Source organism: Neolamprologus brichardi, chromosome 14, assembly GCF_056152115.1.
Source record: "Neolamprologus brichardi isolate AB-2024 chromosome 14, ASM5615211v1, whole genome shotgun sequence".
In the NCBI taxonomy this organism is placed as follows: Eukaryota; Metazoa; Chordata; class Actinopteri; order Cichliformes; family Cichlidae; genus Neolamprologus; species Neolamprologus brichardi.
The window spans coordinates 36,612,642-36,639,128 of NC_142117.1; the positions used below are offsets into that span (position 1 = coordinate 36,612,642).

Here is a 26,487-nt window from a genome sequence, read left to right on the forward strand (position 1 = left end):
CGTCCCGGTGTTGTGTCTGTTGCTGTGTGAGTGCCTCATGCAGCTCGCATAAGGCGGTGACCGTGTCCGCTTGTGGTGGAATATAAACAGCACTTATATTGACCGATGTAAACTCTTGAGGCCTCTTACTCAGGCAATCAAAAGATCAAAAGTTATAGAAATATAACAGCTCCACATATAAAACCCTTTAATAAGGATGACACATGATGGACAGTAGTTCCAGATTTGGTGTGCAGGAGCGTGTGAGAGGAACAACACTCGCACTGTTGCACCAATTGTTGTAACCATTAAACACATGCCGCCTCCCCTTGACTTCCCCGAGTCCTGTGTCCTGTCCATGCGGTGAACCGAGAAGAACTCGGCCGGCTGGATGGCGTGGTCCGGCACCGCTGGGTTCAGCCATGTCTCGGTGAAGCAGAGAAGATTGCAGTCCCAAATGTCTCTCTGGAACTTTTTCCTGGCCCTGAAGTCATCAAGCTTTTTCTCCAGTGACTGGATGTTGGCGAGTAGGATGCTAGGCAGAGGTGTGTGGTGTGCACGAGCTCTCAGCCTGTTCCTGACGCCGGCGCGTTTCCCTCGAGGCCGCCGCTTCGCGTCGCGTCCTTTGTTCTTCCTCAAGATCTCACTCGGCCAGCTCGGATCCGGAGTTAAAAACTTAAAATTGTGAGTATATTGTATACCAAGAGAAACAAGAGTGTCTCTGTCATGCCCAATGTACCTCATGGTGATGATTTTGCTGATTTAAAAACGCTGAAAACTAACTTAAAAAACAAAAACAAAGAAAAGGTGGTCGGAGCAGTCGTGACGGCAGCCGACCGCACCGGCGCCATCTTCACACTCTGCACTCTAATTACAGCGGCATCACACTCCTCAGTCTCCTGGGAATTTTGATGGCAGGGTACTGGGAAGAAAGACAAACAATGGAGTTTTCATCCTGGTCATGGAACAATGGACAAGGTCTTTGTTCTGTAAAGGATATTTCAGGGTGTGTGGGAGTTTGCCCAACCAGTCTACATGTTTTATGGAGTTGGAGAAAAGATACAACCACATTCAGCTGGGAATATGTGGTGTCCATCAATCTCTGTGTTTAACTGTTGCGATAGCTTAGTCCATATTGCTGGCAAAGGGCAGAGCAGGCTGTACCTGGAGAGGAGGCTTAGGTCTTTTGGAGTGGAGGGCCCACTCCTGAAGAGCTTCTATGACTCTGTGGCGGCCTCAGCCATCTTTTAAGGTGTGGTCTGCTGGGGTGGCAGCATCTCTGCTGTGGACAGGAAGAGACTGAACAGGCTGATCAGGGCCAGCTCTGTCCTAGGATGCCCTCTGGACCCAGTGGAGGTGGTGAGTGACAGGAGAACGGTGGCTAAGCTGTCATCCCTGTTGGACAACATCTCCCAGCCCATGCAGGAGACTCAGACAGCACTAAGCAGCTCCTTCAGTGGCTGCAGCACCCACCTGGCATGTGGGACGCAGGTCTCCTTTCAGCTACTGTCAGACTCCACATGTGCAATAGCAATAACACTAAGTGCAATATTCTTCTTCTGGCAATGTTGTATTATACTCAGTTGTATATAGTATTTTATTTTATTTTATTCTAATGTATTGTGTACAGTATCTTATTCTTATCCTATTCCAGTGTTTTACTTATTTTTGCGATCTAACGTTGCACTGTCCACTGTCTGCTGTAACAAAAAAATTTCCCACATGTGGGACTAAACAACCTTTAGTACAGCCTTAATACCAGTCTTGCCAAAGCCTGGTAAGGCAAGGATCCCCTGGAGTGCAATAACTATCGACCTATTTCCGACTAAGGCCATATTACTGATGAATCTAGTGGGTCCCGATCTCTGATTGGTCTTTTCTTTTTGGACGTCCAGAATGCATTTGACCAAGTGGAGTGGAGGTTTTTGTAGAAAGTATTAGAAAATTTAACTTTGGCCCAGAATGTATTAAGATGATAAAAATTTTATACACAGAGCCTTCAGCCAATGTCTGTATTGGTGTAATTCCCTCATCTATATTTAGTATATTTCACGGGACAAGATGTTGATGGTTCTGTCCCACCGCTGGAACGAGACGATTCTACTACAACAGCAAAAGCAGGACGCAAGTCACCAAAGGTCTTTGTGTTACTCGTGCACGAGGGAGGGCTGACGAGCGCTGTTCCTTCGCTTGACCCCAGTTGCTCTCGTCTGCTCCGTCGTAGCACTGCTCTTTATTGCAGTTTCATGACTATGCATAAGTTCATTAACATATGACGTCTTACATAGGCATACATGTGAAGAGAGAGTACCTTGTCTGGATGTCGTGGAGGGATGCGTGTGTGTTTGTGTGTGTGTGTCAAGATATGACGCTGGACTCCCCAAAGCTGGTGCCAGGAGTCCATCCGTCCACCTAAACAAAGGGTTCTTATACTTAACCAGACACAGAGTAGGTGTCCTCCAATACCATAAATCAGTAAGACAGGAGTGTCCAAACTTTTTGCAAAGAGGGCCAAATTTTATAAAGTGAAGATGCCTGGGGGCCAATGGTTCCTTTTGACTTTTTTTTTTTCATAACAAAGTTACATGAAAATATAATGAAGAACAATTTTAATAGTCACAATTACCTTTATTTTTAAAATAGAAATGTAACTAAATAAAAGACACTCAGGCAAGCATTTACAACTCTAAAGACACAATTCAGCCTTTCATTTATATCTGGAGAGTCAGACAACATTGAACAAACTGTATAGAATACCCTAAATTTCCATGAGTTTGCAATATCTTTGCCTAATGAACATTAAAACAGGAGTTATAAGTAATGCAAAGTGTTCTGTTATCAATGAAGTTTTTCTTTTAAAGTGAATTTCGCCCTTTGACTTTTACAAGACCTTTCAGGAAGCCAAAGTTTTCCACATTTACTGGAAGATTGCACAACTGGAAGTTCACTTGCCGCAAGAAATAACCACATTTGTAAAGTTACACAATATGTACACAACACACTCAACTATGAATTAAGAGCATAACATCAACAGTTAAAACCAAATCTTAAGAGTTTAACAAAATACGTTTCCTTTTGTGTATTGCATTAGCATGCTTTATGCTTTTTACTGTTCAGGAACACATGAGTAATGCAGGGATGTCACTCCTGGAGGCCTGCTCTTCATTTGATTCAACTGTGCTAAACCAGAAAGAACTAAAACATGCATAGCAGCTCTCCAGTACAGAATTTGGGCATCCCTGGACTAATGAGAGGGGTGATACTGAGATCTAGATTTTAGTAAAGCAATTAGGTCTGGTTTGAGGGCAGTGGTTGAGATGCGTATAATATCACGCAAGTGGGAGTCACTCATCCTTGATCTCAATCGGTTCTTGTTTAAGTTCAAATCCACTCCTCTGTCCCGCAGCTGTCTGTGAATGTCTGACGATATATCCTCAACTCTGCGTGCCAAGCAAGCATTCAGAAATTCTTGCTTCTTCTCGGGGCAAATGTTCTCCACCATTTTCATGACACAGTCTTTGACAAACGTACCTTCAGTGAAAGGTTTGCCATGTTTAGCTATTAACACTTCGTAGCTGGCTTTCGTGATATTTTCATGTGTCTCACAGGCCCGCGTGAAAAATCGCTGTTGCGAAGCCAGAGCAGCTTGGAGTTGCTTCACTTTTTCAGCGCGCTCACTCCCTGTTAGCTTGTTATATGTTGCAGCATGTTTAGTCTCTTAGTGTCTCCTAATGTTAAAATCCTTAAACAAGGCAACAGTGTCTTTACAAATCAGGTAAACACAATTGCCTCGAATTTCAGTAAAAAAAAAAACTGCAATTCCCACCGCTCCTGAAAGCGGCGGCCCTCACCATCAACCTTTCTCTTTTTTTGTACAGTCGCCATGGCAGAAATGAGCAGAGAAGGGCGGGCTCGCAGCACAGGCGCAAGTAGCAGAAAAATGTGCAGCCACCATGTGGTGAAAAAAGGAATTACACCTTTAAAGCCAGGATTTATTTATTCAGACTTAGAAAGTGAGCCATAAATTATACATAATTAGACTGAAGCTGTGGGCCGTGATTGGCCCGCGGGCCGGACTTTGGACATGCCTGCAGTAAGAGATGGTATGACCTCTCTCGTGACCTTAAGGTGTGTGTGTATGCCAGAGTGCTCTGGGAGGCACACAGAGTCTTTGCAGACTGCTAAGGATCAGACATCCTATCAATATGCAATTGATTATATAACTCTAAGCATATATGAGTAAATATTTCTAAGCATAAATGACAATCCAGCAATATAAACCTAACAGATGTCAACTCTCCCCACTCCTTTAACCTTTTTATAGAAGCCTTAGCACAGTCAATACGGCAAAACACCTTTATCCCTGTTTCTATAGGGTGTACAAAACACCATATTTCATTATATGCCGATGATGCCTGTCGGACGACATGTCGGCTATGCAGTCGACCTTACCTACACTATTGAACTTAATAGATACTTTTGGTAAGCTATCAGGTTTTAAGATTAACCTCGGGAAATCTGCTCTTATGTTACTCAAATTAGACAGGAACACTCTCAATACCCCACCGGATATAAACATTGTAGGACAGGTTCATTATTTAGGTATTTAGATAGTGATGTCTGTAGCCGCTATTGTTGAGAACAACTACTGTGATATTTTAAAAAAGATAGAAAAGGATGTTAATAGATGGACGCATGCGTCAGTGCCAGCTCGGATCGCTGTAGTTAAAATGAATGTATTACCAAGAATTAATTTTATTAGTTCAATGTTTCCTTTAGCACCCCCAGTCGACTACTGGAAAAAAGTGCTCTGCTCAAGTCATTCATATGGAATAACAGGCATTCACGTATAAAGTGGGATACATTACAAAGATCCAGACTAGATGGCGGATGGGCAGTCCTGAATGTTAAACTATATAATTTTGGCATTCACACTGAAACATATCAGGCAATCAAAAGATCAAAAGTTATAGAAATATAACAGCTCCACATATAAAACCCTTTAATAAGTTTAGAATTACAGTTTTTGTATTTCAGCAAAAGTTGTTTTCATGCTGAGAGTAGCTGTGAGACACAATTAGTGTCCGTTGGCAATGAGCTCAGACTATTACATCACCCGATTGAAGAGTTTAAATGAAGGAACGTCTGCATGTCAGTCAGCTTTATGCTAATTCACTGTAACATGCTGTAAGTAGACTGAAAACTACTTCTATTAAATAACACTGTGATCCTTTCATTAACCTGCAAACTGTTGATCATGACAAACCTTTCACAGGTTTCATATTTCACTTTCAGTGCCTACTTTGACACTGGGCCATTCAAATACTTATATTTCACTATTGTCATGTCTCTGTATGTGTTTATATTTGGATCTAACCTCCTGCTGATTGTGGTTATCTGTGTGAACAGAAGCTTACATGAACCTATGTACATGTTTCTGTGCAGCCTGTTTGTGAATGAGCTGTATGGTAGCACAGGGCTGTTTCCGTTCCTCCTGCTTCAGATCCTCTCTGATGTTCACACTGTTTCTGCTCCTCTGTGCTTCCTGCAGATCTTCTGTCTCTACACTTATGCAAATGTAGAGTTTTATAACTTAGCCATCATGTCTTATGACAGGTATCTTGCTATCTGCTATCCTCTACAGTATCACACACATATGACGTTTAACAAGGTTGCCAAGCTCATCGTTCTCACATGGCTGTTCCCTATTCTGAATATAGTCGTGATGATATCACTGAATGCCTCACTGCAGCTCTGTGGACACACTGTTGACGCACTGTACTGCAACAATTACTCTGTCGTGAAACTGGCCTGCTTTGGCACAACAATTAATAACATCTATGGACTCGTGTACACATTCACTGTAATAATTGGTCTTGCATTGCTAAACTTGTTCACTTATGTTAAGATTCTTAAAGTGTGTTTTTCTGGATCCAAACAGACCCGACAGAAAGCCGTCAGCACCTGCACGCCTCACCTCGCTTCTCTGCTCAACTTTTCGTTTGGTTGCTTCTTTGAAATAGTGCAGAGCAGGTTTAACATGAGCAGAGCTCCCATGATTTTACACATTTTCCTATCAATATATTTTCTCACTTGCCAACCAGTTTTCAACCCCGTCCTGTACGGACTCAAACTAACCAAAATCCGACTCATATGTAAAAGTCTTTTATTTGGTAAGATATGAATTTATAAAGTTAAGAGATACTTTACTAAGTTGATTTCTGGAACTTCTGCATTCACAATACAATGTTTGGAATATGTGTGACTGTAATAGGCATTACATTTACATTTTTCAAAACAAGTTCAAACAAAACTAGTTTATTTACATCTTTGTCACATATTGTCACTTTGAATATTATGAAATGTTAATCTTTCACAATAAGGATATTTAGAAATCTTATAAATGAAACATTTATTTACACAATCAATTCTTACATAACAGAATAAAACATATTTAAGCACATTAGTCAGAATGGTACATAGCGTGGTGTTTATGTAAAACGTTTCTAGTCTCAATGATGAATCAAGGATTTTCTAAACCAGAGGAAACAACGGTCCATAAAAGTCTCAACGAACAGGATGAATGAATGAAAACATTTTAATTTAAAATTAAAAGAAATCCAATAAAGTATTCTTTGGAAGCACCTTCATCTTTGTCTTTTAATTGCAGACCTGTGCTGATTATAATATGCCGTGTTTATGAACAGCATTGTGCAGTTTTATCAGTGGTCACAGTAGTACTCTGTTGAGGCAGCTGAATTCTTGCAACACCGTGATTACAAATGTGGAGCTGAACAGCGATCAACGGTGACGGTGACCTCAATAGTTCAAGCTGGCCTGATAGACACTCACAGAAACATTGGTAGAAACATCCATCACAAGAATCCATGATGGTTCCCTTAAAAATGGTTTTCCATAAAAACTGTTAAATCTGTGATGGTTTAAAACTGGAATACAGTGTAGAAGCTTCCAGCTCCGCACATGTATATGGGGTTAGGTTGTAATTAAAGTCATTTATCACAAAGGTCTGGGCCGGGAGTAAAACCTCTGACCCTGTCATTGAAATGCTTATTTTTTTCCACTTATGTAGCCACAACAACATTAATAGATACTTAGTCCAGTTACATTTTATTTATAGTGTCACATCACAATAACAGTTACGTCCAAGTGCTTTATAATGTAAGGTAAATCCTACGATAACACATAGAGGTGTTAGTAATTATGCACAATAATACATCTAATACACGTTTACTCCCCCATCCAAATCACTGAATTCAGGTGTTTCAGTCACTTCCATGTCCACAGGTGTATAAAACCATCACTGCTTCTACAAACATCTGTGGATGAATGGTTGGCTCTCAGGAGCTCAGTGAACTCCAGTGTGACACCTGTGCTACTAAAAATTCCACAGTGAGATGTTAGTGGGATAATAACCAAGTGGACGTGATTGGGAACAACAGCAGCTCAGCCATGATGGCCATGTAAAATCACAGAGTGGGGTCAGTGGATGCTGAGATGCACAGTGTGCAGAGGTCACCAATTTTTTGCAGAGTCAAACTTCATGTGGCCTTCAGATTAGGTCAAGAACAATAATTAGAGAGCTTAATCTGTAGTGGGCTCATCCCTGCGCTTAGCCTGCTAGACCTCAGTGCAGCGTTCGATACTGATGACCATAATATTTTGTTACAGCAATTAGAGCACGCTGTAAGTATTACAGGCACTGTGCTGCAGTGGTTTGTATCATATCTATCTAATAGACTCCAATTTGTTCATGTAAATGGAGAGTCCTCTTGTCATGTTTGGTGCTGTGGCAGGCATGATGTAGGACCAAAATGCAGGCTCATAAACAGAAAAGTAAACTCAAAGAGGCAGCTTTATTGCTGCACATGCAAGAGCCAAACTTGCATGCTAACCCAAACTCTGAAAACTAGAAATATGGAACTGAAACTTGGAAACTTGGAAAACTACAATGGACAGAGGAGAACACAGGGCTTAAATACACTGAGCAATGAGGGAACAGCAAACCAAAGGGAAACACAGCTGACATAACGAAATAGAAAGGAAGCAAAAACTGAAAACATTAACAAAGGACGCGAGACGGTTAAAGTAAAACAGGAAACACAAGACAGGCACAGAGATGTGGACTTGACAAGAGACACGACTGACAGGGGAGACAGGCGAACATGGAGCACAGAGACAAGAGAACTAACTGAGACATGGAGACGTGACTAACTGGGAAGACACAAAGGGCACATGGAACACGGCAGATCGAAAAAGCATGGGAAGTGTGAGTACAAGAAAGTAATTATTATAATATGATGTGTTAAATTTGTTTAGATCAGAGGAATAAGGAAGGATTGGTCTGTGTTTTAGTTTGGCTTAGCTGTAGCCTGAGAGTGTAATTGTTTAGAAGGAAAGGAATTTATGGACACTGGGGGTCTGTTGCCATAGAAGGAGACAGGAAGCTACAGTTGGGGGTTGCTGATGCTTGTACCTTTAATAAAACTCACATTGTTATAAACTTAGAAGCAGGTTTGCAGGAGACTCTCCACCTTATCTGTAAATGTAAGACAACAAGAGGCCACTGGCCCAGTGGATGCAGAGTGGGGGTCTCGGTGTTTCTAATATGTTAACTGTGTTTTCTATGTTGTGTAGAGGAATCTGGTGTAGCTTGGGTGAGGAGATTACTTTTATGACCCCCAGGAAGTCACGTATACAGACACACACACACACACAGTGCTTTGACTGTTACGACACACCCACACCTACATGCACACTCACTCACGTGCACTCACATAGACACACGGGTACGCGCACACACAGGCACTCACGTGCTCATGCATACACACACAGACACAGTTTGCAGGACACCATGGGGGTTTTATGATGGGGTCGCTTCTATAAAACTGTGTTTCACAGACAAAGGAGTGAAGATTTTGCAGAGGGACACCGGCCTTGCACATCTCCCCTTCTAGAAGATGCATGCTTAAATGAAGATGAATAAAGATGAATAAAGGTTTTGTGAAATGACTACTGAGTTCTGGTGCCATCTCTGGAATCCCGAAGAATAAAAGAACCGGGGAGAAACTGATTTCGTAACAGAAGACAGATTCCTAGGGAGAAAAACTATAACATAAGCACAAAACCAATAAAGAGGACCAGGACTCTGAATAAAAACAAATCAAAGAATATTAATTCAAAACCTGAAACACAACCCAGTACCATTGCAGACCCAGTACTGGGACACCTCTTCACACGCTGAGGTTAATTATGGAGTTCCACAGGGTTCAGTGCTAGGACCAATTCTGTTTACACTATACATGCTTCCCTTAGGCAGCATCATTAGAAGACATAGCATACATTTACACTGCTATGCAGATGACACCCAGCTCTATCTGTCCATAAAGCCAGATAACACACACCAATGAGTTAAACTGCAGGAATGTCTTAAAGACATAAAGACCTGGATGGCCGCTAACTTTCTGCTTCTTAATTCAGATCAAACTGAGGTTATTGTACTCGGCCCTGAAAATCTTAGAAATATGTTATCTAACTGGTTACGCAGCCGCCCTCCTGAAATAATTCATTTTGGGCTTTTTTCCCATTATTGTAGGGTCTTTCTTACAATATAAAGCACTTTGAGGCCACTGTTGTTGTGATTTGAAAATATATAAATAAACTGAATTGAAGTTCAAAACAACGGGGTCTTGGGTTTGACCTGGCCAGTCTACTAGTGAGGTGGGACCCTTCTTTTTGTATACTTCCAGATACAAACAGTGATTGATGAATTTATCTTATGGCAAGAACCAATTAGCTGAGAGAAACAACAGTAAAAATTGGCATTTTAAAGGCCACATAAACAAAGGGAAACTGGCCACCAAAAATGAATGCAGTCATTGCAAATTGGTAGAAGATCCGGTGTTGGCAGGAAGAACAGTTCAAAACATAAGAGATTTTGTAAGAAACAGAGGATTAACTGCAAAAAGGCAGACAAAAATTAACTAAAATAACTGTTTAGCCAGATGTGGTTTTACATCTTGGTCAGATTGCTGAATTGTTGTTAAAACTGACTTATTGTGCAGCAGGCTGCCTGACTGATGTTCTGTTTAAAGAAAAAAAGTTCTTGTTAATTACAGAAGTAGTTTGTATTTCATAATTTTTTTATTTAATTTATTATTTATTTTTTTTTGACAGGTTATATTTAAAATAAAAAACTATAAATGCATATAAATATGCATTTATATATATTCTTTTTTTTTTTTTTTTTTATGGTTAAAATTAATGTTCAGATCCAAGAACACTACTAAAATGATGTTCCATTAATCCTGTGTGCTGTCAGATGTGTATTCATGGTGATGATGAGCTATTTAAAAATTACATCATTGTCCTTTTAAAGACCCAATATTGGGGGTTTTTTTGGACCTCATAAAACACATCGTTGTAAAGTGGACAATGTCTCCAGAAAACACAATAGAGTCTGGTTGGTGTGTATCAGTGTATCTAGACTTCTATAGAGAGTGTATGAGGTCTGAAGTGACCCAAATGTTTTTCAAATGTTTTCCTTTTTTTTTTTTTTTTTTTTTTTTTTTTTTTTTTTTTTCTTTTTGCCTGTCCCATTTGGTTCTTTAGCCGTCAGAATTGTTGTCTGAAGACCAACAAGGATACCCAATGGATTTATTTTGCCAAATGGATCATCATGGCATTGCCGTATTGGTCCATTTGATCGACCTTTGTTTTTATTATTTATTTTATTTTATTTTATTTTTATTTATTATTTTAATTTTTTTTTTTAACCCCGCTCTCTTGGCTCTAAGTCCTCTGGAAACTGTAGTCCATGTAAACCACCACCGGGCGGGTTTGGCGAAATAGTCCCTCCATACCACATAGACCCGTGTGTGTGTGTGTGTGTGTCCTCCTGGTCACTAAAAGGATCATAAAAGCAGGAAGATTACAAGACAAGAAACAGATATTATGTATCTACAATAAAACCTCCCCCAGCACAGAGTGGCTGGAGAGGTGTTCAGGATCAAAGGAATCTCTTTGATCCTCCTGCTTGAAGTAAGACTTTACAAATTTAAGAAACACAATGTCAACATTCAACAATTTGACTTAACATTTACACTTAGCTATATAAATGCGATGGTGTTGTGGTTATTATGTTGCTCTCTTTTCTGCTTGTTTTCTCTTTTTCCCCCTTTTTTCCTCTCTCGACGGGTGATCCGGAGATGTTTTCTTTTTAAGTGCCCTTTCTCACTGTCCCTTTTCCCCTCTCTTTTTCTTTTCCTTCCTCTCTTTCTTTCTCCCTTTCCTATCCCCCATGCATGTCCCATCTCTAACAACTAAAAAGAAAAGAAAAGAAAAGAACCTCTCCGTGAATCGCTACCTTATCGTGGTGGAGGGGTTTGTGTGTCCCAGGGATCCCAGGGGTTATGTTGTCTGGGGGCTTTTGCCCCCTGGTAGGGTCTCCCATGGCAAATTGGTCCTGGGTGAGGAACCAGACAAAGAGCGATTCAGAAGACCCTTATGAGAAAAACATCAAGGGAACAGTTTACCCTGCCTGGGATAGGGTTACCGGGGCTCCGTCCTGGATCCAGGCCCGGGGAGGGTGCCCAAGGCCGATCGTCTGGTTGCCAGATCTTAATCCCGAAAAGGAGACATGGACCCATCCTCCCGCAGGCCCACCACCCGCAGGAGGCGCCTTAAGGGTCGGGTGCATTGTGTGCCGGGCGGCGGTCAGGAGCAGAGGCCCTGGCGGACTAACCCCCGGCTGCCAAGACTGGCAATTGGGACATGGAATATCACCCATCTGGTGGGGAAGGAGCCTGAGTTAGTCCGTTAGGTTGAGAGGTACCGGCTAGATATAGTCGGGCTCACCTCTACGCATGGCTTGGGCTCTGGAACCAGCCTCCTGAGAGGGGCTGGACTCTGTCTCAGTCTGGAGTTGCCCCTGGTGAGAGGCGGCGGACTGGGGTTGGTATTCTAATATCCCCTCGGCTTGCTGCCGGTACGTTGGGGTTCTTCCCGGTGGATGAGAGGGTTTGTTCCCTGCGGTCGGGGAACGGGTCCGAGTGGAAGTCCAGAGTACCCAGTCATGACGAACACCTTGTTCGAACATAAGAGTGTCCATAAGTGCACGTGGCACCAGGACGCTCTAGGCTGTAGGTCGATGATCGATTTTGTAATCGTATCACCAGACCTGCGACCATATGTTCTGGACACTCGGGTAAAGAGAGGGGCTGAGCTGTCAACTGATCACCACCTGGTGGTGAGTTGGATCAGGTGGCGGGGGAGGACGCTGGACAGACCCGGTGCACCTAAACGCATAGTGAGGGTGTGCTGGGAACGTTTAGCAGAGGCCCCAGTCCGCGAGATCTTCAACGCACACCTCCGGCAGAGCTTCAACAGCATTCCGAGGGAGACTGGGGACATTGAGTCCGAATGGACCATGTTCAGCGTCTCCATTACCGAAGCTGCTGCACTGAGCTGTAGCCGCAAGGTGGTTGGTGCCTGTCGTGGTGGTAATCCCCGAACCAAATGGTGGACACCAGAGGTGAAGGGAGCCACCAGGCTGAAGAAGGAGTCCTATCAGGTTTGGTTAGCCTGTGGGACTTCAGAGGCAGCTGACACGTACCGACAGGCCAAGCGTAATGCGGCTCGGGCAGTGGCTGAAGCAAAAACTCGGGTGGGGGAGGAGTTGAGATAGGCCATGGAAAAAGACTTTCGGACTGCCGCGAAGAGATTCTGGCAAACCGTCAGGTGTCTCAGGAGGGGAAAGCAGTGCTCTACCTGCACTGTGTATAGTGCTGGCGGAGCGCTGCTGACTTCGACTGAGAATATTGTCGGGCGGTGGAAGGAATACTTCAAGGACTTCCTTAATCCCACTGACACGTCTTCCGAGGAGGAAGCAGAGTCTGGGGATGAGGGGAATGACCCACCAGTTTACAGGGGCGAGGTCACTGAGGCAGTTAAACAATTCCTTGGCAGAGCCCCTGGTGTGGATGAAGTCCGCTCCGAGTTCCCGAAGGCTCTGGACGTTGTAGGGCTGTCCTGGTTGACACGCCTCTACAATGTTGCATGGAGATCAGGGGCAGTACCCCTGGACTGGCAAATCGGGGTGGTGGTCCCCATCTTCAAGAAGGGGGACCGGAGGGTGTGTTCCAACTACAGGGGGATCACACTCCTCAGCCTCCCTGGGAAAGTCTATGCCAGGGTGCTGGAAAGAAGAGTTCGTCTGCTAGTCGAACCTCGGATACAGGAGGAACAATGCGGTTTTCGTCCTGGTCGCGGAACACTGGACCAGCTCTTTATCCTCTCGAGGATACTTGAGGGTGCATGGGAGTTTGCCCAACCAGTCTACATGTGTTTTGTGGACTTGGAGAAGGCATTCGACCATGTCCCTCGGGGTGTCCTGTGGGAGGTGTTGCGGGAGTATGGGGTGTCTGGCCCATTGCTACGGGCCATTCGATCCCTATACAACCGTTGCAAGAGCTTGGTCCGCATTGCCGGCAATAAGTCAGACTCATTCCCGGTGGGTGATGGGCTCCGCCAGGGCTGCCCTTTGTCACCGGTTCTGTTCATAATTTTTATGGACAGGATTTCTAGGCGCAGCCACGTGGCGGAGGGCTTCCACTTCGGTGGCCTCAGAATTTCATCTCTGCTTTTCGCGGATGATGTGGTTCTGTTGGCTTGATCGAGTTTGCAGCCGAGTGTGAAGCAGTGGAAATGAGAATCAGCACCTCCAAATCTGAGGCCATGGTTCTCAGCCGGAAAAGGGTGGCGTGCTGTGGTGGCAGATTTCTTTTCTCATGTATTAATCACATATTCAATCATATCACATTAGTTATAGTAATATCACTTTCTCACTTTACTATAGAGCTCTCAATTTACCGGTTGATCTATATCCCTACCCTCACCTATAGCCACGAGCTGTGGGTAGTGACCGAAAGAAACAGATCGTGGATACAAGTGGCGGAAATGAGCTTCCTCCGAAGGGTGGCTGGCCTCTCCCTTAGAGATGGGGTGAGAAGTTCAGCCATCCAGGAGGGGCTCAGAGTAGAGCCGCTGCTCATCCACATCGAAAAGAGCCAGCTGAGGTGGTTCGGGCACCTCCTGGGTGAGGTTTTCCAGACATGTCCCACCAGGAGGAGGCCCCAAGGCCGACCCAGGACATGCTGGAGAGATTATATCTCTTGGCTGGCCTGGGAACGCCTTGGTGTTCCCCCAGGTAAGCTGGAGGAGGTGGCTGGGGAGAGGGAGAGGGAGAGGGAGGGCTTCTTTGGTTAGGCTGCTGCCCCCGCGACCTGGCCTCGGATAAAGCGGCAGAAGATGGATGGATAAAAGAAAAGAAAAGAAAAGAATCGTGTCAACAACGGTCGATCAAATAGACCAATATGTCAAGGCTGTGATGATCCACTTGATAAAGTAAATCTGTTGGGTGTCTTTCTTGGCCTTCAGACAACAATTTTGATGGCTAAAGAACCAAATGGGACAGGCAAAATAACAATAAAAAACGGAGCAGGTAACTGAGCTGTGTAGTACTGTACTGTGCAGATAGCAGAGAGCAGCAGTAAACTGGAAGAGAATGGAGGTTTCAGATGGGATTTACAGGGAGAGGTTAGAAAAATAAGATCATCTTTGTAAAGACAGGAACATAAGCCTGATTGGGGAATTTCTTGGCCTCCTCGCTGGGATTTCCTGAATCGCCTTTGTCCTTTTAAAAACAGTAATAGTAGGCAGCCTTAAACACGAGTGTTAGATAATGAGCTCTGCCTCCTGCGGTGGGTGTCAGCTGAGATTAGAAGATGCATCAAATTTTCAGGTCAATGACAGCAGAAGATCAGCTCATGTAAGGATTTCATCCAAGACTTTGTTGTAATCATTACAATACTTTTGATAAGGGAACGATAAGTTTGGCTTATGTTTAACCTTTATTTATTATAAGCATATGGTCAGTGATGACAGATTAAACCAACCCTTGCTCTTTGCTCCTGTAACAGATTTATGTTTCATCTAGGTCCAGCTTCTCATTGAAAATGTATATACAATAAGTTTAGAGCTTGTTTCTTCTGAACTTATTTATTATCATTAGGTTTGATGAGCCAGTTGTACAGCCAGCAGATCTGTGAGATGTTGGAAAGATAAACAAAACAACATATTTTTAGGTGACCCATTCAGTTATCGTGAATCCAAAGAACAATGATGATAAACACCACACAGGTCTCCTTTTTCACCCTTGCTGGCTATTTTGACACAGGACGTGTCACTTACTTGTACTTCATTGTTATTCTTGCTTTGTATATTTTCATTGTAGGTTCCAATGTGCTGCTGATTGTGGTTATCTGTGTGAACAGAAGCTTACATGAACCTATGTACATGTTTCTGTGCAGCCTGTTTGTGAATGAGCTGTATGGTAGCACAGGGCTGTTTCCGTTCCTCCTGCTTCAGATCCTCTCTGATGTCCACACTGTTTCTGCTTCATTTTGTTTCTTGCAGATCTTCTGTGTCTATGCATATGGAAGTATTGAGTTTAGTAACTTGGCTGTTATTTCTTATGACAGATATCTTGCCATCTGCTGTCCTCTGCGATATCACACATGTATGAGTTCTAGTAAGGTATCCGTGCTCATTGCATTAACATGGTTGTTGACTTTTTTTGCAATAGGTGTTTTAATTTCTTTGAGCTCACATCTGCAGCTGTGTGGGAACATCATTAACAAAGTGTACTGTGACAACTACTCCATTGTTAAACTGGCCTGTTCTGACACCACAGCCAATAACATCTATGGACTGTTCTACACGTTCACTTTAGTTCTTCTGGTAACTTTAATTTTTTACACCTACATTAGGATCCTGAAAGTCTGTTTTTCTGGATCCAAACAGACGCGACACAAAGCCGTCAGCACCTGCACGCCTCACCTCGCCTCACTGCTCAACTTTTCATGTGGTGCTTTTTTTGAAATTATACAAAACAGATTTGATATGAGACAGCTCCCAAATATGTTGCGTATTTTTTTATCAATATATTGGCTGACGTGCCAACCACTCTTCAATCCTGTAATCTATGGGCTAAATCTGACCAAAATCCGAGTCTCATGTAAAAATGTAATTCGTAGAATGAAGGTTTTTACACTTTGTCACAAATCAAACTTTAAAATATAATATCCAGTTAAAACTATGTGTTTGTGCTTTATTCAGCAAATATTTGGCAGTTAAATTTCTCCACAGTCAATTCTGGAGACAATTGAATACGTCTTCATGTCAGAATCAAGATCCATCCATTTTGTCTTTTTTGTTTTCCTGATCCGTCTCTTTCCTGATTTGAATTCAGCCTCAAGCTGACAGGTTTACAAGGACTGTTGCAGTGTCTTATTATAATGAAATCTTGTGAGAAATGATATAATAAACGAAACACAGAATTGTCTGAACTGGTATTGATTTTGGTCTTAATGTGTCTGAAATCAGAAGTCATTGTGCCATCACTTAGTTCATTATTTAATATATTTAGAAGGGTTAAGTTAGCCTAAAGGCTACAAGATCATTTTTGGCAGTCAGGTTGTTAGTTAGGGCTAATGGTACCGCTGATAGATTTAATAAATGTAAGTTAGTAAACAGGTTTTTCTCTTTATCCCGATACAGATGTGATTTCTTCCATTTTATAAACGCCTGCTTGTGCCTGAAATTTCTGCAAACCAACAGATTAAAGAGTCATTGACTTTGTTGTAGTAACCAGTGAAAATGGAAGTGAGAAAACATCCATCTACTCTGTTCTGGTTATCCTTATCAGGGTCGCTGGAACCTGTCACAGCTGCCACAGGGTGTGGGGTGCTGCTTTGCTGTCAGACCCAAAAGACACAGCATTTATGCTGGATATGAAAAGTGTGTGTGTGTGTGTGTGTGTGTGTGTGTGTGTGTGTGTGTGTGTGTGTTTAACCAAATAATAAGTTCAGTGTAGGGCTTTGAGTTATAATTTTCCTCAGTACTGTTTTTTTATCTTCAGTTTCGATCATTGCATGTGAGAAATAAAAAAAAAAAATTCATTTCATGTTGTTTATATAGAATTAAATCACAAAGACAGGTGCTTCAAGGAATTTCATATAAAGACCATACAAAAATACATTTGCAGAGCATATCCTAGCAGCACATACTGTTAATTTACTGAGGAGGTGTCATAACTAAGGAGGACTCAAAATGCAGATTTGGGAGGTTAAGTTCAGTGTGTTTTGTTTAAAGTCAGTGTTCAACAATCATCCAAAGTGCCCTTAATAGAAGTCTGATAATTCATTGGCTCCAGTTCAGGCAAATCCAGAGTCTGTTCCCACAGCCAGGTCTCTCTCTAGGCTTAAATATCATGCACTTAGCTCCTACTTTACCTACCAATTGGATCATCTGTGGTGACAGATGAAGTGCAGGCCTGTGGCTGGCACATGATCAGTTATGCAACTGTTTCTGTTTGGTTTTGATGTTCATCTCATGCAACAGTACATGAGTGGAAACAAATTGAAAGCTGTCTGAAGAAATAGACTCATTATTATATCTATTTCAATTCTATTGTATTTATACAGTGCAGAATCACAGTAACAGTCATTTATTGTAAGGAAGAAGGAAGAAACCTCCGGCAGAACCAGGCTCAGGGAGGGGCGGGGCCATCTGCTGCGACCAGTTGGGGAGAGAGAAGGAAAACAGGATAAAGACATGCTGTGGAAGAGAGACAGAGAATAATAACAAGCATGATTCAATGCAGAGAGGTCCGTTAACACTGGCCTCCATCCTGGTGGATAAAACAATGGCTATCACAGCCTGCCCCCATCTTAAGACTAAAACAGAGGTGTGACAGCTCTTGGCGCTTGCTGGTTTTTATCCATGGTTAGTCCTGAACTTTTTGGAGCTGACCAGCCCCTTAACTTATCTCATCCAAAAGGATGTCCCTGATTGGACCAGATCTGATCAATTGGACAGAACAGTGCCAGGCAGCTTTTGCCCAGGTGAAGAAGGTTCTCTGTGGGGAACCCCTGCACCATTTCTAACTTTTCCCTACCTTTCATCCTGCAGACTGATGCAGACTGACGTATGCCTGGGGGCTGTTTTTTCCTAGCAGTTAAGAAAGGTTGTGTACATCAGCAGGAAACCTTTGGAGTGGGAGTCCAGGTACAGCATCGTGGAGACAGAGTGCTTGGCAATCTGGTGGGTGGTCAGATTATCTCCATTATTACCTCCGGGGCCCCCCTTTCACCTTCTGTTTGGATAATGCCCCCCCTGCACTGGCTCCACTGCATGAAAGATCCCAATGCCGGGATCTCACGGTGGGTTCTTGCTCTTCAGCCTTTTAAGTTCAAAGTGGTCCATAGGCTGGGGGCACAAATGGTCGTGGCTAATTTCCTCTCCCACCCAACTGGCAAAGTGTGGTTTGTGGCTCAGCTGCAGGGCAGTGGTGCACCAGCAGGTTCAGGGTGTCAGGGAGGCTGGTTGTCACAGCCGGTGAACACACATACATCAACACTACAATGAGCGGGTGGAGGGAGGTTTGGAGTCTTCTCTCATCCCCGTTCTCTGCGGCCTGCTGGAGCGGGGGGGCTAGGAGGAGGAGATGGCCGTCCGACTGGGGTCTGGAATGTGGGGCCTCGCTGCTGCTGCGGAGTCGGGACGGTCTGCTTCTCCCCACCGCAGGGAACAGGGTAGCACCACCTGGGTCTGGGTGCAGTTCCCCCCTCCAGGGGCAAGGGTACCTAGACCCAGTTTGTAGAGTACGCTTGGGGAGTGTGATTGTGTGTACAGCGTCTCTCTATGTCTGTCTCCACGTTGGTTGAGTGTGGAGTAAGTGCATATGAGAGCATGAGGGAGGGAATGGATGTTTGTATCTGTGTGTGCCTGTATGTCTGTGTCTATATGTCAGGTTGGGTATCAGACGCCACCTCTATGTGGACATCTCAGGCCCTCCAAGGTATGGAGGCCTATCTCCCCCCACCACTTCCCCTGCTGGTGGCAGACGCCCTCAGACATCGGTGCGTTGGTGGTTCTTTGTGTCCGGGGATGGGCGTCCAGGTACACACCGGCTCACTCCTTGGTGGCTGCTTATCGGGGCCTGGAGCCTGGGGCTCGCTCGGGCCACTTCGGGGGTGGGGTGCCCTCGGCCTCTCGGCCTGGGGCTCGGTCACTCTGGTGCAGCTGGCTGCCGGCGGAGCTCACGGGCACGTCACTGCAACCCCCCCTGGCTTCTGCTCCGCGGCTGCTGAGTGACCCCTCACCTGGGACTCTCCTCAGCTCTTTCTGGGACAGTGGCGCAGCTGCCCCTCTGTTGGTCTTCCTTGGTCTCTTGTGTTCTGGGGGCCTCTGGATGTCTGGAGTTTTGATCTCCTCCATACCTGCTTCATGCCCTGGAGGACGGGGCTGTGCCCCCCCCCCCACACCCTCTAGCAGATCATTACATGAAGGAACCTTTTAAAAACAAGCGCGTTCATGCTCACAGGTGTACACACGGGTGCTCACACACACAAACTACACCCTTTTTGGCTCCTACCTCAAAGCACACTGTGTGCTGTCGATCTTACGTGCTACACAATAATGTTTAATATTTAGTATTTACTGTCATATTCCCATATATCATTGTGATGTTGTTTATTCTATTACTCTCATTTTCTTCTGCTTGTTTTCTTTTTTCTTTCTCAACAGGTGATCCAGGTGATTGATATATGTATTTTTTTTTCTGCTTATTCTGTTAGTTTTTGTTTTTTGTCCTTCTCCCCCGTCCCCGCTGTTTTTCTTTCCCTCATTCTTTCTCCCCTTTCTTTCCCCCAGTCAAGTCTGTCCCGTATTCAGCAAGTGAAAATAAAATAAACAATAAAAGGTGAATCAAATGGACCATTACGGCAAAGCTGGGATGATCAATTTGGTAAAGTAAATCCGTTGGGCATCTTTCTTCGCCTTTAGACAATAATTCTGATGGCAAAAGAGCCAAACGGGAAAGGCAAAAAAAAAAAAAAAAAAAGGAAACACCCGAATCTGTGCAGAGTGTGCTGCAGCTGGAAAGCTGCTCTGATAAGGGCGAACGAAAGCACTGCAAATAAATATTGCTTGACTCGCACTGTATGCTTTGGCTCCTTTTTGTCACACATGACTTTCCTCTGATAGCAGTACCAAGTGCTGCACCATTCAGAGCTCTGTGTTCAGCAGAGTATCTTGAAAAATGTCCTTCATTTTTGGCAAGCAGCAACAAATACCTCTCTCTACGTCTTAAGGCACATACTGGTACCCTACTGTTGTCACTCGTAATTACATTAGGAAATTAACAGTAAAAAGTATGTGGAAAATGGGAAACCAGTAACTTTAGAATGTTAAGTGTTTAACTGGGAAAACTGGGACAATCTGGGCAAAAAAACATTGTGTCCATTACACAAAAGGAACCCATGATAGTGTGTAGCTTTTTCCTTATTACTGACCTTGTAGGTCTTGGAATCATAATCTAAAGCAAACATACAAACACATCCCACAAATAAAAAAAAACCCTCTTACTTCTGTGGATTCTTGATTAAAGTGCAAAATATGATTATAGTTGTTTGTGTAGATAGAACAAACTTCCAACGTTACCAAGAGACACTTCCTGTGGGATGTTGGGTACTAGAGTCAGTCTCTTGCCGTGGGCTTTCCCTGAACTGAAATGGTTAAAAGGGAATGCAGAGTTTCCACTCAGTTAGGAGGAGCTGACTGTGACCAGGTAAGGACAGCAGGTAGACACTGGGATTTACACAGTGGTCTAAAACCAAGCTGATGTTGATTTCACATTGAGTAATTTCATCTGACCACAGTTTCAGTCTGTTAAAATCACATCATCCAGTGGGCACTGTCAATAAGCTTTATCAACTGAAGTGGTAATCATGACAAACTCTACACAGTTCTCACATTTCAGACTTGCATTCTTGAATATTGGGATTTTCAAGTATTTATTTTTTATGCTTGTCATGTGTTTCTTTATTTCAGTAGTTTGCACCAATGTCCTGCTGATTGTGGTTATCTGTGTGAACAGAAGCTTACATGAACCTATGTACATGTTTCTGTGCAGCCTGTTTGTGAATGCACTGTATGGTAGCACATCTCTGATTCCACTGCTCCTGCTTCACATCATCTGTGATATTAATATCATTTCTGCATCTTTATGTTACTTGCAGATTTATTGTATTCACTGCTATGGGAGTGCTGAATATCTTAATCTGGCTGTTATGTCTTATGACAGATATCTCGCTATCTGTTTTCCATTGCAATACAACACATACATGACACCCAAGAGGATTGCTATACTAATTGCTATAACATGGTTATATGCCATTCTTGCATGTGCTCTCATGATTTCATTGAGTTCCACTTTACCACTTTGTGGGAACATTATTGACAAAGTGTACTGTGACAACTACTCTGTCATAAAGCTGGCTTGTTCTGGCACTAAAGCACTTAATATATATGGAATTATTATTGTTTTATGCACAATATGTTGTCCTCTGATATTCATGCTTTACACTTACATAAAAATCCTTCGAGTTTGTTCTTCTGGTTCCAAACAGGTGAGGCAGAAAGCTGTCACTACCTGCAGTCCTCATCTGGCCTGTGTGTTAAACTTTTCATGTGGAGCTTGCTTTGAAATATTACAGAGTAGGTTCAATATGAGCGGTGTACCTATTTTGTTACGTATATTTCTGTCATTATATTGGCTAATAAGCCAACCACTATTAAATCCTTTAGTTTATGGCCTGAACATGACTAAGATCCGCATTTTATGTAAAAATCTGCTGACACTTAGACCTTTAAATTGAAGTAAAGTTTTGCATGATGATCCTAGGCATACATTTTCTAAGGAGTTTCTTGGCTTTGGCTACACCTTAAGTCAACCTTAAGAAAAAATAGGAAACCTTATTATTAAACCTTATTAAACCTTATTTCCAGGCAGCCATGGGTCCTTTAAATGCCTTAGGATGTTTGAATGTTACTATTTTATTCTCGACTTCTAGATTTTGGGTTAGAGTTACATTTTTTGTATTACTATGTATATTTTTTAATTACTGTGTCTGCTTGATGGTTGTGTAATTTCTGCTGACTACACAATAAATTGCCTAAAATAAAGAAATACTTGATCCATGAATGAAGTGAAAATCATCATTACTGAAATGTTCCCGTCACTTTAAAGTGCTGTATTTTAAAAATATTTAGCGTGTTTGCAATCAACCCTCTGCACTCTACATCATTTCAACAATATATCTGGACAGTCACACTGAACAAAGCTTTCGACCTTCAAAAGACGGAGTGCCAATTCATATGAGCACACTTGCAGTGTTTATATGAAAGTGATTGAAACCAGCTTTCTTTATTAAGAAAATAAAAATATTTTCAACCCTAACAGTGGGTTGCTTGAGGGCGCTCCACCTGGTGACTCTGTCGTCATTCTGGGAGACTTCAACACTCATGTGGGCAACTACAGTGAAACCTGGGGGAAGGGTCTGATTGACCTAAAACTGAGAAGTGTTCTGTTACTGGACTTCTGTGCAAGAGTAACACCCTAGGCCAGATCGATGATCAATCTTATAATCGTATCATTGATCTGGGTTGGTTGGTTGGATTGATCAGCCTATGCATACCAACAGTCCAAGCAGAACGTGACTCGGGCAGTGGCTGAAGCAAAAACTCGGGTCTGGGAGGACTTCAGAGAGGCATTGGAAAAATATTTTTGGACTGCCTTGAAGTTATTCTCTCAAATTGGAGGCTGGGCAACGGAATATGCAGGCTGCAGAGTATAAACAGTCCCTGGAAAAGGCTGCTCAGGTGCATGGTTCAGAGTCTTTTTTTTTTTTTTTTTTGCCTGTCCCATTTAGTTCTTTAGCCGTCAGAATGGTTGTCTGAGGACCAACAAGGATACCCAATGGATTTACTTCCAAATGGATCATCACGCCCTTGCCATATTGGTCGATTTGATCAACCTTTGTTGTTATTGTTTATTTTATTTTATTTTCAGTTGTTACAGATGGGACAGACATGAGTGAGGGATAGGAAAGGGAGAAAGAAAGAGGAAGGAAAAGAAAAACAGAAGGGAAGAGGGACAGTGAGAAAGGAAACTTTAAAAGAGAGAGAAAAAAATCACCTGTTGAGAGAAAAAGAAGAGAAAACAAGCAAAAAAACCCAAACAAAACAGAGCAACATACTAAACACAACACGATCACATTAATCTAGCTAAGTGTAAACAGCAGTAAATACTAAATATTGAATGTTGTTATGTAGCAAGCAGCACCGACAGCGCACAATGTGCTTGGGAATAGCAGCAAATAGAGGTGTAGTTTATGTCTATGAACAGTGAACACCTGTGTGCACACCTGTGTGGATCAGCGCGCTTGTATTCAAAAGGTTTCCCCATGTAATGGTCTGCTAGAGGGTGTAGAGAGCCATAGCCCTGTCCCCCAGGGCATGAAGCAGGCATGGAGGAGATCCAGGCTCCAGACATCCAGAGGCCCAGAGTGTGAGAGCCCAAGGAGGACCACCAGAGGTGGTGCTCCGCCGGCAGCCAGCACAACCGAGCCACAGGCCCAGAGGCCGTAGGCTCGAGGGACCCCTTTGCCCCGGAAGAGGCCTGACCGAGCAACAGGCACCAGGCCCCGCCAAGTAGCCACCAGGAGTGAGCTGGTACATACCTGAGCGCCCAGCCCCGGACACCAAGAACCACCAACGCACCAACCCCTGAGGGCATCAGTTACCTGCAGAGAGTGTGGTGAGGGGAGATAGGCCTCCACACTTTGGAGGGCCTGGGAGTTCCCAGAGAGGTGGAGTCAAGGTCAAGGTAACTTTATTTATACCCATAGGCAAGGTAAATTTGCTTTGCAGAAAAAATGCTGTCATTTTTTCTGTAAAGCAAATTTACAGAAATCTAAGACCCAACCTGACATATAGACACAGACACAAACATGCATTCCCACCCTCATGCACACATATACAAATACTCAGCAGTCACCCAGTGTAAGTATAGACATAAATGGACATGTTCACACAATCACACTTCCCAAACATACCCTGGGTCCAGGTACCCTCGCCCCCAGAGGGGGAAACGGCTGCTAGGCCCAGGAGATGTTACCCTTTCCCCCGGGGTGGAGGCAAGCAGACCGCTCCAGGCTCCGCAGCAGCAGGGAGGCCCCGCATCCCAGATCCCAATCAGACGGCCTACACCTCCTCCCAGCCCCCCCGCCCCGATGGCCAGCAGTGAACGGGGGTGTGTGAAGACCCCAAACCTCCCTTCTCTCGCTCATGTGTAGTGTTGTAGCGTGTTGTTCTAAGGTGCATTTAAAACACGGGAGAGCATGGAGCTGCTGCCAGAGAGCAGCAGGTGTTAGCACGGCCCCTCCCGAGAACCCTCAATGTCTACATGGATTTAAAATTGAGAGGTGGGCACCTGCGCCAGAGGTGGGGTTGAATACACAGACCGTCCACTGGACGCCATTAACGTGCCCACCCTCAAGGCCCTATATGTATATGTTATGTGAGTGTGAGTAATGTGGATGTCTAAGTTGTGGAATAAAAGTGAGGCACAGGTGGCCAGAAAGGGACGGGGGGGGATGCCTCCCCTGCACCCTGGTGACACACCCGCACCCCAAGGCCCCTGGGGTGGCAGCCGGTGATGGGCAGGAAAAGTAGGCACCCCCGTCCTTCGGCACCCACCAAGGCAAGGGAGCCCAGGCCCATCCAGACCGGCGCCTACGGCAGCAGCACCGCCAAGCCCCGCAGAACCCGGGGCAGCCTACCCGACCCCATCGCAGAGGAAACTGTACCCACCCAACATTCAATTATCTCCCAGACTACACAAGACAACAGACACCCAGGTTAAGTTTATTCTCCACCTCTCCTATGTCTCTCCCCCTCCTGCAGAGTGGACTCCTGCAAGGATGGAACAACCTCCCTGCCAGTTGAAGAGCCCCCCAGTTAGGCCGAGGCACCAGAGGCCCCCTGCGCCAGGGCTGAGCCCCCGTGCAACACACCAACGAGGACCGAAGTCCCCAAGGCCCAGCCAGAGCCCCAGCACGGAGGCGAAGCACCCCCGAACCCCAAGCCCCCACGCCTGCCGGATCCACTCAGGGGCAGCCAGGCTACCAGGCCAGTAACCTACGTCCGCCAGCACAGACCATCCTCCAGCCCCGCTGCACGCAGTCACGAGGAGAACAACCTCTAAGAGCGACCAGAGCCACTAACCAGGTTATGAACACAACCCCCGGGTTAAGCCCTCCATGGATAACGTCCCTAGGGATTCTCCAGGTGCCCTAAGCCCATCCCAACCTCCACATCAACCACAATAGCTAAGGCGGGACCAAACCACGACCCCCTACCCCCGCTAGGTGATGGAGCCGATCAAAGGGGCTCAGAGGGATGATCTAATGTGGTGGCAGAGGCTGTCTCGAGACTAATGTGATCTATTAGATAGTTTCTATATTGGCTAGAATTAAGATTATTTTTATTTTTCCAGTTCATGAGGACCGTTTTCTTGGCGATGCATAGGGCAGTAAAAACCATATGGACTGTATTAGTTTCTGTAGTGACATCATCCAAATTTCCCAACAAGCATACTAAAGGGGAGGTTGGAATTTAACATTTTAGACACTTTGATAAGTCTTCACATATCCCGCACCAAAACTTCTGCACTGGTGGACAGAACCAAAGAGCGTGGATGTAATTGTCTGGTGTATTGCCTTGACAGTGTGAGCAGTTGTTGGAAGATGTAAAGCCCATCTGGAACATCCGATGACCTGTATAGTGCACTCTATGTAGTATTTTGTATTGTATTAATTGCAGACTGGGATTTTTAATCAATTTAAAAGTTTTTAAGCAAATCTGAGACCAGACATTTTGGTCTAAGCTGACTGATAAATCTGCTTCCCACTTTGCAATAGGAAGTGATATTGATTCATCTATTTTAGAAAGTGTTCTGTATATTTTAGACAATAATTTTGGGGATTTAAGAGTAAGAAAATGTAGCGCACTTGGTGGAGTTTGTAATTCAACTTGACTGAGGTTAAATTTCTTTTTTACTATGGATTTAATTTGTTGATATTCTAAAAAATCTTTTCTTGTTGATCCCATATTGTGTAACTAGTCTGTCAAATGGAATAAAGTCTGTTCCTTCTAATATATGTTCTAAGTATTTAATTCCTTTACAACTCCATTCTGGTTAATTAATCTTATTATTGTAGGTGTACGTTTGCATGGGATTAATGAAGACTCCCACCATGCTGTCAGAGAAGAGCTGATGTTCATGCTTTTAAAGCATTCATGTCGTTTGATGTTTGAGCTGAAAAATGGTAGGTTCAGATTCAAACGGATTCAAACAGGACTCATCTTGGAACACAAATAGCCACTGGGCAGGAAACAAGGTTGTCAGGCTCGAAGTTTTCAGGGTGGCAAAGATTCACTCCTTCATTCAAAGTTCTTACGCCAGCTCCATCCAGCAAATGTTTGGCTGTCCTTTATACTTTTGATTTGACCTATATAGTTCATCTT

The 26,487-nt window shown here is 43.9% G+C and overlaps 3 protein-coding genes and 1 pseudogene across 3 annotated transcripts in view; 3 read left to right on the top strand and 1 right to left on the bottom strand.

The window, feature by feature from the left end:
• Positions 1-5,230: 5,230 nt before the first annotated feature.
• LOC102794662 (olfactory receptor 4S2-like) lies at positions 5,231-6,163 on the top strand. The gene has a single exon (XM_006781934.2). It carries the CDS (start codon positions 5,237-5,239, stop codon positions 6,161-6,163), a length of 927 nt encoding a protein of 308 aa, XP_006781997.2. The 5' UTR covers positions 5,231-5,236.
• Positions 6,164-10,541: 4,378 nt separating this feature from the next.
• atg16l2 (autophagy related 16 like 2) overlaps positions 10,542-26,487 on the bottom strand; it is a 125,811-nt gene continuing 109,865 nt past the window's right edge. Inside the window, exon 19 of the mRNA XM_087851267.1 lies at positions 10,542-10,579. The gene's annotated coding sequence lies outside the window, so the exon portion shown is untranslated. The remainder of the gene's footprint in view (positions 10,580-26,487) is intronic.
• Positions 15,175-16,036, top strand: LOC102794944 (olfactory receptor 11A1-like; annotated as a pseudogene).
• On the top strand, positions 20,847-21,776 carry LOC102795230 (olfactory receptor 11A1-like). The gene has a single exon (XM_006781936.2). It carries the CDS (start codon positions 20,847-20,849, stop codon positions 21,774-21,776), a length of 930 nt encoding a protein of 309 aa, XP_006781999.1.